This window comes from Apis mellifera, linkage group LG12 (assembly GCF_003254395.2).
Source record: "Apis mellifera strain DH4 linkage group LG12, Amel_HAv3.1, whole genome shotgun sequence".
Classification (NCBI taxonomy): domain Eukaryota; kingdom Metazoa; phylum Arthropoda; class Insecta; order Hymenoptera; family Apidae; genus Apis; species Apis mellifera.
Genome location: NC_037649.1, coordinates 8995053 through 9008994, shown reverse-complemented (window position 1 = coordinate 9008994; position 13942 = coordinate 8995053). Strand labels below are relative to the sequence as shown.

The following is a 13942-nucleotide window of genomic DNA, read 5'->3' as shown; positions in this document are numbered from 1 at the left end:
TTTGTTGTGGCTTCTTACTAATTATTCTTTTGTTTCTTTTATCACCTATGGAGAATACGGCTTGAATTACCAGCCCTTATCGTTAATTTGATAGCATTTCATTAAAAATTTTCCTATGGTGTGGAATTAAACGAAGAATTACGACTCTCGTCACGATGCTTGATTTTTAAATTACCACTATAATAAGTAGATTAAGAAACATCTGCCAGATGAATTTATCGAATTCTGTATTATCTCTTTAATATCGAATCCATAAATCAATCAAGATACATGGAACAAATGGAACAAATTATGGAATTTGATTTATTCAAATATTTTAATCCAAATAAATCTTCGATTATTAAATCGATGAATGAGTATCAAATTGCATCAAATTCTCTACACCGTATATCCGCTCGTAGCACGAAACCTTTAAAGAAAAATATATTCCACAGGTAGCAGCGAAACCAATTTTTTTAATTGTTAGAATTAGATAGAAAAGTAGCGTAACGATCCTAACCCGTGATTTCCTTCCCTAAACGAGTATTACATTTTTTCTCAAACTCGAGCGCATCCATTTTATCGACCCAGAAACGGGTTCCAATTTCATTCACCGTTTCATCCAAATCGAACAAAAGCTCTCTTCCTTCCGATCCAATAAACTGATTATCTTCGAATCAAAATCACGAGGTTCAAAGATTCGATTGTTCCCACGTTGCGCGTAGGTGTCCCCGCGTAGGAGGATCTGCGCGCTGATCGCGAGTGCATCGGTGCACCGGTGGATCTCACCTTATAAGAACGACTGGACCCGACGGAAACGCACGAGCCGAGTGTTCGGCTAAGCTCGTGTCCGCGGATCGCCCATGGCGCGACTCGCGCTTGCGTTCGATCAGTAGCTCGGTTCACATGCCGCGAGTCGCATTCGTCGATCGTCCCTCGTTTATTCGCCTTTCCAATCCGAACAGCTGATCCGACCGCCACGCGTTCTTTCACGAAACAGTGGTTATCGACGATTTGAGGATCGAATGCGAATTTAATTTGATGATCGATATTGTCCAGCTTTTTTCAAAGAAATATTGTTTCTTCTTCTTCTTCTTCTTCTTCTTCTAAGGACGATTTGGAACGGTTAATTTTAAAGTCTAATATTACTTAAGATAAAATAAGTGAGTAATATAACGAGGTTCTCCTTGGAAAAAAGAGAGAAAAAAATGGAGAGAGAATTCTCGGAGATTTAAGTGAAATCGGATGGATACGGTGGATTATTCGAGAAGTTAAAGTGTAATTAGCACGGTAAACTAGAAAACGGTTAAACGATTCGCGTGAAAAGAAGAAAAGAGATAAATAAATTTCGATTCTTAATGATGTTTGAAAAAGAGGGGAACGGTGTTAGGAAAGATGGACCGGATATCTGTTACGCGTATCGGCAAGTTATCGCGAAAGATCAACCGGATGATACTCGTACGTATGCTTCCTCGTGTAATGTGTAATATTCCTCGTCCGTTGAAATCTTTTTAATTTTTTCTTTTTCCTTTTATCACTTTGCGATGTAACGAATAATTAATAACATAATAGCACGATAATAACAGTTAAGCCAACGATACTAGGAAATATCGAATAATTGAGTTTTCGAGTTAAAGACTTTTTCTGTTTCCTTTTCCTTCTTCTTTTGAACGTTCCATCGAGCAATACCGTTAACCCAAAATTTTTACAACTTGTTTTCACATCGGTTCTGGTTTTCGTTTCGTTACTTAAAACGCCACAATTTCTCCTTCACAATGTTCGATCAGAATTCTTGACATCATCCCGGAAGATAACCTGGTATTCTTCTTCATCAGCGTTCCGTTACCTGTCAATTTGATTCCTTCGTATTTCTTTCGCCGCCTCAGAAAAACTAAATCGACTAAATCGAATATACACGCTAACTTTATTACCTCCAATGATATTTTATTCGAGAAACAATTTTCGTTAATAATTCTCGTAATGTAAATCGTAAAGCGAAGCGCAAAGAAACGCGAATCGCGAGTTTTACGCGAGATATGCATCGATCTGTGTCTACGTTCACAGAGCACGCAAGTTTGTTATTAATACACGTTGTTATTTATATCGTTTACGAGTTTTGTTTGATAACTCGATTTATCGGTTTGTCATTCGATCGAATTGAAATCCATCCAATTAAATTCCATTTTGATACAATTTGATACAAATTAAATTGGAATAGAGAAATACAGAATTATACCTGTACGAGGCGTTATTTTCTACTACTGCGTCGCAAATATTTACCTGCCAGAGGATGGATGAATTCACGTTTAATTTTACCGCAGCCATGTTTCTGACATAATTCTACCTCTACGGAACAAGTTTTCGGCCTTGAATTTTCGTCGGCCGGCAATCTTCCAAATTAAAACTCCTCCTATTCTCCGCGTACGAATGATAAAAACTTCTTCGATGGAACGCGTAAAGTTCACGGTCATTGTCTAATGAGCCAAGCTTTATTAATAGCTGCCCGATTACTAAACTTAATTCGCATTACGCTCGACCGATCTACTAATAATTTCGCCTCGAAGAAATTCCGTCGTACGGTGGAATGTCGATCGTATCGACTAAATGAGAAGACAAACTCGTTCTTGCAACCGGCTTTTCGGATCTAGCAGAATCATCCGAGGGAACGCGTCAGAGCAAGAAAATGGAAATTAAATATTTTTTCCACGGATTAGAAACAAATTCTTCCTTCCTATATTTTATTCGATCCAAAGAAAACTTGAAACAAAATTGTAGCTCGTTGATCCCATTTTTGAAGATGGTGCAAACTGTAATCTTCTATTTAATTATTCATTTACATATATTTCCATTTATCTTGACAAGTTATTAATCCTTTGTCGAACACCGCCGAAAAAGCTAGAAAAAAAAAAGACGAAAAGCACGCACAACGGTGTCCCATTTTATTGGAAACAGAAACGCAGGGGAAGGAATGAAAAGGCCGGGCGCACAATCGTCCGTTGTCCAAGATCCCAATCGGATAGAAACTTTAGAAGATAGTTGATTAACGAGCTTGCATTCATTCTCGCGTTAACGTTGACCCGTTTCGACGTGGCCGCTTCCACTTTCATAACACGCGCGTGGGCGTGTACCACGGATCATCCCTCCCTCCCATCCATTTAATTACCTCGTTTTTAACTAGTGCAGTCCATTTTTATTACACATTTCTGCTCAAATTTTTTAATCCCAAGTGGAAATGTTCCGTTGCCGATATATCATCTTCCATCGTTCGCGAACAAATGCGAACGATTAGCGCTCGATATGCTTGTCTCGTTCTCTCACACGTTATTTTTATCGATCGTAAATGGAAGAATCGAATATCAATAACACGAATAATGGAACGCGCGATAGATCGTTTAAAAGCTTATTTTTCTGTTAATTGAGACGCGTTCTTCGAGAATGCTGGTTCCCGTGGAGGGCGTTAATTAATCAACGCGACACGCGACCATTTCTCTAACGATAAATCGTCGAACACGCGATTCCAGGAGAAAGTAAATAATAACATCTTTCGCGATTCTGTTCCGATGAAAAGTGTCTTATATAAATCAAGTTAATCCGTTTGCGCGATAATCGGGCTTAAGACGATCGAGAAATTATTTGCCGCCGGTGGTTAAGGATCTGTCTGTTGTGTACCATGCTTTCAGCTCCATTCAGTTTTTCATGCTTCCATTTGCTCGATTATCGACTGTGGATGCTGTTAATGGGGAATTACAGTTGTACAACGGATTTTTCGTTGCGATTGATTTACGCGTTTTTCAGTCAACTGGATCCTGAATGGTTTATTACGTCTTAACTTCGATCCTTCGAAAGTACATATCTTTTAATACTTTTTCATAAAACTGGAAAAAAAGAAAAGAAAAAAAACTCGTTCAATTTTAACGCGCTCGATCCCTCGATTCTTCTTCTTCTTCTTCTCGATATTTCCAATTGTTCCAATTTTACGGTAGTTTCGGTTAATTGAAATAAATTTCATAAGGAGAAATTTCACAATAAATCTTCGTTCAATATATATTAAGAATAAACACTAGCATCGATCTTTCGAACTCTCGAACTCTCAAGTTCCTCGCCAAGAGATTAATTACTTCCCCTCCTCATTTTTCCCCCCTACGGCTAATTCCTTCTTTCAACAACCGTAAAATTAAATACTCACCGTACGCATACGCGTGTGCGCGTGGACATATGTCGCGTAATTTATCGATTATTCGAATTTCCAATTCTTTGTTCCACTTCGTCCTCGAAAGAGGCAAGGCGAGGAAAAAGACGGGAGAGGAGAGGCGCGCTGTGCACACTCGCCTACCGATTTCTGCTCTACTGAGCGCGATCGTTCGAGCGTGATAACACGCACACCACGATTTATTCCACACATTCCATCGTTTCCTGTAGGTCAGTGTGAAATTCATCGCACGCTCTCCACCATCTTCGACCTCTGTTCGCGCTCTGTCGTCTGTGTTACACGACAGCTCTTCCTCCTATCTTCTCGAGTATTTGTCAACGAGCGTGTCGTTGATGATACGCGGATCATTGTGGTTATCGTTGCTTCTTGTTTCGTACAATCTTTCTTTCTTTATTTCTTTTTCGTTTTACATGGATGGAAACATGGAATGTGAAATTATATTTTCTTCTCGCCTTCTTTTCTTTTTCTTTCTTTATTTCTTTTTTTTTTTTGTAATAAATAAGATTGTGGAGATTAAATTTTTCGAACGGTGAGAGAGTGGATGATTTATCGGGTTATAATTGTTGAATACGTGATTGACTTTTTACTCGTGAATAGCAAAAATACAAAAGATACGTTTCTGTTGGAGAAAAAGAAAGAGAGAGAGAAAGAGTATAACGTTATATTACAATTTCTCTCCGATTATATTATATTTCTTTTCCTCTTGATAAAGATTGACGAGTTAAATAATTGAGAGGAGGGAAGAAAGAGGAAACTTTCCTCGTGTTTCTGCGATCAGAAATAGATAACGAAACGATTAATATTCATACGCGGTGCAACTTTGCAAAGGAATGAAAAAAAAAAAAAAGGTTGCAAGATTTTCTTTTCGTTTTCACCTTTCAGGACCCGTTTTCCTCCCGCGGAGGAGAGGAATTCCAGATTTCACTTGATAACTCCGCCGCACGTTTGTTTTTGTCAACCACCCGTGACAGAGTGAAAGTTATTTTTTCTCTCTCTCTCCTTCGAGAAAACCTCCTCCGCGAAAAACTTGCCGCGAGATTTTCCACCGCAGTCTAGAGAACGCGTCGCATTGCGCAGAAACGAAACGACGAAAGCGCTATTACTTCTCCATGGATCCATCTTTTTGCAATTAAAAAAGAAAAAAGAAAAAGAGCGCACGAGCTTTTGATCGGAAAGATTTTCGCGCGAATCGATAACAAGACCTTCGCGCTATTTTTATCACGCGACATCATCCTCGTTAATGATTCTACGCAAATTAATACTGTTCCATCCCAAGCAACGATTCACCTACGCACTCAAACTCAAACTCGTGAAAGAAAATTAATCCGACTTGCGTGTACCACTTTTTCGAGGGAAACATCAACTTTATTATCAACTCGTCGATCATCGTTTAATTCGCACCTGTTGCGCAAATTATCCGAATACCGCGCTCCTTTCTCCCCTAATCTCTCTCTCTCTCTCTCTCTCTCTTCCAATTTCTATGCTTCTATTTACCTGGGACGATAATTAACTTGGATACGTTGTCGGTCACGGTTGTACCGTGTTGCGCAGAAAGAAAGGGGGAGGGGAGGAATTCGATCGGCTTTCACCCAATAATTTATCTCCCTTGTAGAACTCGTGGAAGACACTTGGCGGATAACTAACTCGTGTTTAATTGAACTGGAACACGGGTGTGATCGAACACGGGGACGAGAGGGTGTCGTGTTCCGACATGGAAAAATTGATCAACGGATCGTGTTATAGGAGATGCAAGAGTTGCGATTGTGTGAACCAAGGATCCTCCATCTCTTTCTCGTTCACTTTAATCGATCGATGTCGAGTCACGCGCGGAATAAATAGAATAAATAGAAGGATGCTGATCTGACAATTTTTCCTCCATACTTTTAGAGTGGATTCTCGAGGAAAAGTTAGTCCCAGAAGGCTTCGTTTCGTTCGAAACGAATTCGAGACGCGCGTATCAGATTGGAAAACATTCCGGATGTTGTAGAGAGTGGAAAATATGGGGGAAAGCATATGTACATAGCTGTATTAATTTTTCCATCATTCTTCCCGGAGAAAATATCATACGATGGATCGAAACTACGTTACTTTCTTTCGTTTCTTTCTTTCCTCAATCTCTTCGGGGTTAGATTTAATTTTAGACGAAAGAAACGGACGGTTTCTGGTGAAAGTGAAAGTTATTAAATTCGATTCACGTTCGTACAAAAGGATATCGGCCGGCTCGAATCGGTCCATAAATATATTTTTAAGGATGGATCCCAAGGAAGAAAGTGTCGGAGGAAAGTATGAGAGAAGAAGCGGGTCATTGAAGCCGTATGCCGCGGATCCCGTATGCGTGCGTGCAACGTTTAAGCTGCTTAAATATCCGATTTATTTTCACTGATGTAACGCGAGGCAACCGTCGTTTCGAAACTGTAACGGAGCGGATATTTATCATTTTTTCCAATTAAATTACCGATAATTCCCCCCTTCCAATTATCCATCTATTTTTAGGAAAATTCTTACCCGATGATAAATATTCCATTTTCCTTTTCATTTAATCCGATCGATTATTTGTTCGAAGCGACAGTTTGTTGTTTAACGATCTCGTGTTCCAGGCATGCTGGAGAAATGGGAATCCTTGACCACCAGAGTGGAGGAAACACAGATGGCCACTGCGCTTCACCGGGAGTTAACCACTCTGCGCACGGAATTCAAAGCTGCGCACGACAGACTTTTCTCGTACGAGATCATGTTGGAGCAGCCGCACGTCCTCGACGAGAGAATTAATCGAATCACGGTAAGAATTTTTATATGTCCATCTCGTAAACATTGTGTTAGGAATCGTGTTTAAGAAACGACATCTTATTTAAACAATTTCACTCGACAATCGGCGAAGAATGAGTATGGCTTTCTAAAAAGCTAAACATTTCTTTTTTCCCGTATTTTATATGGATTCTTATTTTTTCGTGTCTTGTGAATTTTTCATATATATTTTTATACGTTTATAAATGGATTTATATATATTGATTGTATAAAAATATATAGATATTTGATTAATATTTAATTATGCTCGAAATTTCTCTTGAAATTTAATGTAATTTACTTTTTATCTTATTTATTTACAATACTTTTCTTTTTAATAGAAAGCACAAAAAGAAATACATGTAAGACACAAGAAAACAATACATAAAAAATATATGAGAATATAAAGAATCTTACGATATATAAAATGTATATAATTTATATATGCGTAAATTCTTTATAAATGTCCATATTTCTTTTATATTTCTTAATATTCCATTTTATGATATTTTACATTTCTGTTTAAGTAGTTTTTAAATTATAATTAATTTATATATGCATTCTTTCTTTCGATATACATTTAATGTGTACATTTTGTCGATAAGTTAGGTGACGACCGAAAAATTTTGATCAGCGCCATCTCGCGTTTGGATCACCGAAGCTCCGACTTGTTACTAGCATAACATGATATGCAAGGAGGTATGCGAACTCAAAGACAAGGAAAGCAACATTGTGCGAGAAGGACAGAGAGCATCCCCCACCACTTCGATAAACATTATATGGAAAATTTATTAATAACTCAATTTTTAAGCAAAATTTACGCACTTTTAAGATTGCATCTTGAAGCTAGAACTCCAAGCAACTTTCTCATATCGATTTTAATGCAAAATTCTGTTTCGTTAATTAATTATTAACAATTAATGCATCATAATTTTAATACGTCGATGACGCCATATCGAAAATTTATTAATTACTCGTTTTCTACGCAAAATTTATAAACTTTTAAGATTGCATTTTGAAGTTAGAACTCCAACTAACTTTCTCATATCAATTTTAATGGAAAATTCTTTCCCGTTAATTAATTATTAACGATTATTGTTAAGAATGTATTAATCGCAATCTCCCGATCCGTAACTGAACACCATTAATCATTAATAATTAATTAATGGAATAGAATTTCGGATTAAAATCGATATGAGAAAGTTGCTTAGACTTCTAGCTTCAAAATGTAATCTTAAAAGTGCGAGAATTTTGCGTAGAAAACGAGTAATTAATGAATTTCCAATATGGCGTCTCCGATGTATCATAAGTATAACGCGTTAATCGTTAATAATTAATTAACAACAAAGAATTTTGCATTAAAATTGATATGAGAAAGTTAGTTGGAGTTCTACCTTCAAGATTTAATCTTAAAAGTTTATAAATTTTGCGTAGAAAACGAGTAATTAATGAATTTCCAATATGGCGTCTCTGGTGTATTATAAGTATAACGCGTTAATCGTTAATAATTAATTAACAACAAAGAATTTTGCATTAAAATTGATATGAGAAAGTTAGTTGGAGTTCTAGCTTCAAGATTTAATCTTAAAAGTTTATAAATTTTGCGTAGAAAACGAGTAATTAATGAATTTCCAATATGGCGTCTCCGATGTATCATAAGTATAACGCGTTAATCGTTAATAATTAATTAACAACAAAGAATTTTGCATTAAAATTGATATGAGAAAGTTAGTTGGAGTTCTAGTTTCAAGATGTAATCTTAAAAGTTTATAAATTTTGCGTAGAAAACGAGTAATTAATAAATTTTCGATATGGCGTCATCGATGTATTAAAATTATGACGTATTAATTGTTAATAATTAATTAACGAAACAGAATTTTGCATTAAAATCGATATGAAAAAGTTGCTTGGAGTTCTAGCTTCAAGATGCAATCTTAAAAGTGCGTAAATTTTGCGTAAAAATTGAGTTATTAATAAATTTTCTATATAACGTTTACCGAAGTGGTGGGGGATGCTCTCTGTCCTTTTCGCACAATGTTGCTTTCCTTGTCTTTGAGTTCGCATACCTCCTTGCATATCATGTTATGCTAGTAACAAGTCGGAGCTTCGGTGATCCAAACGCGAGATGGCGCTGATCAAAATTTTTCGGTCGTCATCTAACTTATCGACAAAATGTATATATTAAATGTATATTCAAAGAAAGAATGCACATATAAATTAATTATAATTCAAAAATTATTTAAATAGAAATGTAAAGAGATGAATAATAAGGAAAAAAAGAAACATTTGATTATTATATTTGATAATTATATACGAAGACAGCAAAAAAGGAAATAGGAATAAATAAAATAAATAGGAATAGAGTAACTAATTGACTATGAATACAATCTTTTGTCAAGATGTCAAAGATATTTTTTTAAAGGCAGGATAAATTGGAATAGGAATTGTGAACTAGCGCCATCTTTTGAATATTTCGAGAAGGATAATCTCACCTGGAAATGATTTTGATAATCAAGAGATGGCGCCTCAATATTTATTCTACATCATTCTATCTATAAATAAATTTTAAATTTTAAAGATATTAATTATAATGTAAAATAAATAATTTCCAATTCTTCATTATTTTTTTTTTGTTAATTTTTGTATCTTTTTAATTAATTTACTTATTTCATTTAAAATTTTTTTTAACTTTATATTTGTTCTTTTTATAAATATTGATATTTTCTTTATTTTTTCATTTTATTATTTTTCTTTTAATTTTTTTATAATTTTTTTAAATTGTTTTTAAATTTTTTCATCTTTTCCTTTTTTTTTGCAAGTTTATTTGAATCCTTCTTTTTTTATTTTCATTTACATTTCAGATTATTAAAAAAAAAATTTTATATTTTCTATTAAAAAAAAAAAAACAAAAAAATAAAAAAATATTGCAAACATAAAGTAAATTTAAATATAAATAATCAAAAACAAGAATAATGTAAAAATTATTTTTATTATGAATATTATTTATGGAATACAATACATGTGTCTTTATAATATGATTTTTTTTATAATAATCGCAATTTATCATTCACACATCAGACCGACAAATCACGCCGAAAAATCACACGCATACACGGATACAAATAAATTACATATAATAAATTATAACGAAAATAAATAAAATTTTATAAATAAAATTAAAATCCTATATTGTCCTTCGTCGTGAAATTTTATTAACTTAATACTAAATCTAAAATCTATAATACATAACACTTATTTGCAGCATCCGTATCAAAATTATTCTTCATTAATTTAAAGCGAAAAAATTTTAAATATTGATTATTTATATTAAAAGGAACTGCGATACTCAACAAGAGAGAGTTTGTCCAAAAAACGCGAGTGTCCAAAAAGAAAATTAACGCCGGAGAGAAAAATAAACGTTGAGAAAGGACTAATAAAAATGAAAAAGAAATCTAAACGTCAACCTTTCAATTACTACCGTTCTTCTATTACAATTTATATCACTAGACTTATAAATATCATGGAACTGATGATATTCACTAGATTATGACAATGGCCTAATAAAAAAACATCTCGTGTCCCAATGACATTAACACAGGAAAGATCCTTGACCGAATTACCAAAACGACGTCAACTACAAGATCTAATTCTCTCCGAATACATGAAAGTATCAATAGATTAAAAAAACCTTTGATTAATCATCGAAAATAGAATCCAATAATTTTGACTACTGTAATTGACAATGAATCGAACAAGATTCGAAGAAAACGAAGGAAAATAAAAAAGGCGTTAAATTAAAGAATATATCTTGATACGAAATGCGCTTACAATAAATATAATCTAATATTTATTTATTAACTAATGTTTGCATTAAGAATATACTTGTTTTATTAAAAAAAAAAAAAAAAAAAAAAAAGAAAAAAAAGCTACTAAGATATATTATATCTAAATACATAGAATATAAAAATTTTATCAAAAATTTGTATATAAAATAAAAAATAAAATTCTGTACATACCATATTAAAAAAAAATACTTCTTAGCTTGGCATCAATTTTTTAAAAACTAATCTTCTTAATATAATATTCTAATCATAATTTTTTAAATGAAATATTTGTAATAAAATTTTTTTAATCAAAAAATAATATGAAAACCGATGCCAATTACCGGATCTCATCAACGAGAAAGTAACTATATCGAGACCTACATATAACATAAGAAATATAATAAGAAAATAAATTATTATAATTAATATGATAAAAAATAAATAAATAAATCATTAGTAAGTAAATGAATAAATACAATAAATAAATCAAAATCAAAAAAGAAATAAAAAAATAAATAAATGATTAAATACATAAATATTCAAATAAACCTATAAATAAAAAAAAATAAAAAACGAAATATAAATTATTATAATTAATTTATATTACATTATAGAAATTAAAAAACATATGAATATATAAATAAATCTATAAATAAAAAAAAATAAAAAACGAAATATAAATTATTATAATTAATTTATATTACATTATAGAAATTAAAAAATAAATAAATATATAAATAAATCTATAAATAAAAGAAAGAATAAAAAAATAAATAATAAAAACTAAAAAACAATAAATAAATGTATAAATAAATAAATAATTATTGTATGTTATATAAATAAATATGAATAAATTAATTATTAAAAAAATAAAATCAATAAATAATATATTGTAAAATTATATTAACTATTAATTTAGGATAAATTTGTTATAAAAATAAATAATTGAAAATTATCGTTATAAGAATTTAGTAACGATGTGCTCGCTACGAACGTTCGATACGAAATGATCGCTCTGTCCCCTTGCCTTGTATTTATAAACGCTCGCGGCGCGAAGTTTACCAAAGATATACGTCGTATTAAAATCGATTTTTTCAATATAATAATCAATAATTTAACAACTTTTAGATTTTTATTGTTAGTTTATACACTAAATAATTTATTATAATAATAAACATAATAATTGAAATATATTTTTATCAATTAAAGTTAAATTTATTATTATATTATATTGTACGATATTAATTTTCGACTTATAATTGTAAAAATATTTTATTATTAATTTATGTAGCTAATAATTTTTCATTACAGCAATAAAAATTTAATATAAATTGATTAAATTTAAAATAAATACATAATTTTCGCGAATGGCATGAAAAATGATTTTTATATCATATTTATATTATATTTTGAATTTTTATAATTAAAATTTTATAAATAATAGTATAAGTTAATAATAATTTTAATAATTTTATATTTATAACAATGTTAATAATGATATTTATAATAATAAATATTAATTTATAATTATATGATATATTGCTTAAAATTTATATTTTACATATTTATTAAGTTTTTGTTAAGTTTTATAATTTTAATTTATTTATTGTATATTTAAAAAATGGATTATCGTTAAAAAATATTCCATTCTTACCATTCATAGATAAATTGGAATAATATCCGTTCATGTTAATAATGAAATATTATCGACGCGTCAAAATACGCAAAATTATTATACTTACGAATAAATGAAACATATATTTTAATTAGAAAATTTATATATATATATAAAATAAGTATATTATATATAACAAGTGTCGATAAAATTTCGTTCGTCGGTAACTAAGCTTGCTTTACCGATACTATTTCCGAGAGTTCAGCAAAGACAAGAATCTTCCTATCGTCCGAGTAAAAGCATCTTTCAATAAAAATAACGATTATAGATGGCGTAAAATTATTCACTCTTTTAAAATAGATTTTTTTCAATAACAATTTTAATGCAACAAAGAAATTACACGAAAAAGCGTAATTAAACTTGAATCATTAATAATGTAATCTAACTAAATATTATCTTCTAAATAATACTTCTTTCTTTGCACCTATATTATCTTACCCCTCTTATAAAATGTTAAATTTTTATCGTTAGCATCTCATCGCTAATCGTATCCCCATTTCGAGCACGCGACATTCGATTCCCCGGCTATCCGAGAGTGTTCGTCGTAGCGGAACAAGCTCCGGCATTATTAAAAACATCCTCGAGAACGAAGTTAGAAAGCTTTGTGTCGGTGTGTGGGATGAAAGTAGGCGAAATAGAAGTAAGAAAAAGAGGAAAAGGGGGATGGCGTTAGAGCACGGCGCAGCCCGGAACAAGCGGAGGGATGGTGGTCGCCCAGGAGGAAGAAGAAGAGTATAAAGAGAAGGAGAGAGCAGTCAGGAGGCAAGGATAGAGGCAGAGAGTGGCGTAAAAGCGTAGTCGTGTCGCACGTACGCTCGTCTGACGGCGACGTGCTCGGCATCGCAACTCGCGAGAGCGAACGCCGGCGAACCTGGCCAACCCTCTGAGTTCCACCCCCTGAGAGTCATCCCCAGCCTGCCTCTACCCTCCCTGAACCCCTCTGGAAACCTCTGGAACACCCTGCTCTCTCTCTCTCTCTCCTCCCTTCCTGTTTCTCTCTCCATCTTTCTCCTCCTATATCTTCCCTCTATCGTTCCATCCTTCTTCATCCTGCTCATTTTCCACGATTCTCAGCTACATTTTCAGAGACTCTTCTTCTCATTTTCGCCTCAACTTTCTTCGATCTTCCGCCATTCCTTCGGTCCAACGGTTTCTCTTCCCTTGTTTCTCTCTCTCTCTCTCTCTCCCCTCCCTTTTCACCCTTTCCGCTCTTCTCCGTTTCTTACCCAGGAACAATTCGCTTTCTCTTTGTCCAACGTAGCCATACACGATCCCTCTCTTCCTCGTAATATCCCTAACGTCCCTACCAACCTCATTGCGAAGACCAAACACATGCTCCCTATCTATCATCAAGATGTATTAGCGTCCAACATTTGCCGGGTGAACTCGTCGCTGTGCTGCATTATGCAGCAGGCTGTCTAGCCGCCAACACCCAACCTCTCTCCGATTCTTCTTGTTTTACATGTTTTC

At 33.1% G+C, this 13942-nt stretch overlaps 1 protein-coding gene across 1 annotated transcript in view; it reads left to right on the top strand.

The window, feature by feature from the left end:
- The window catches only part of LOC726709, a 231047-nt gene that overhangs the window by 72294 nt on the left and 144811 nt on the right, over positions 1-13942 (top strand). The window contains 1 exon segment of the mRNA XM_026444488.1: positions 6787-6968. Coding sequence (XP_026300273.1) covers positions 6787-6968 — 182 coding nt within the window.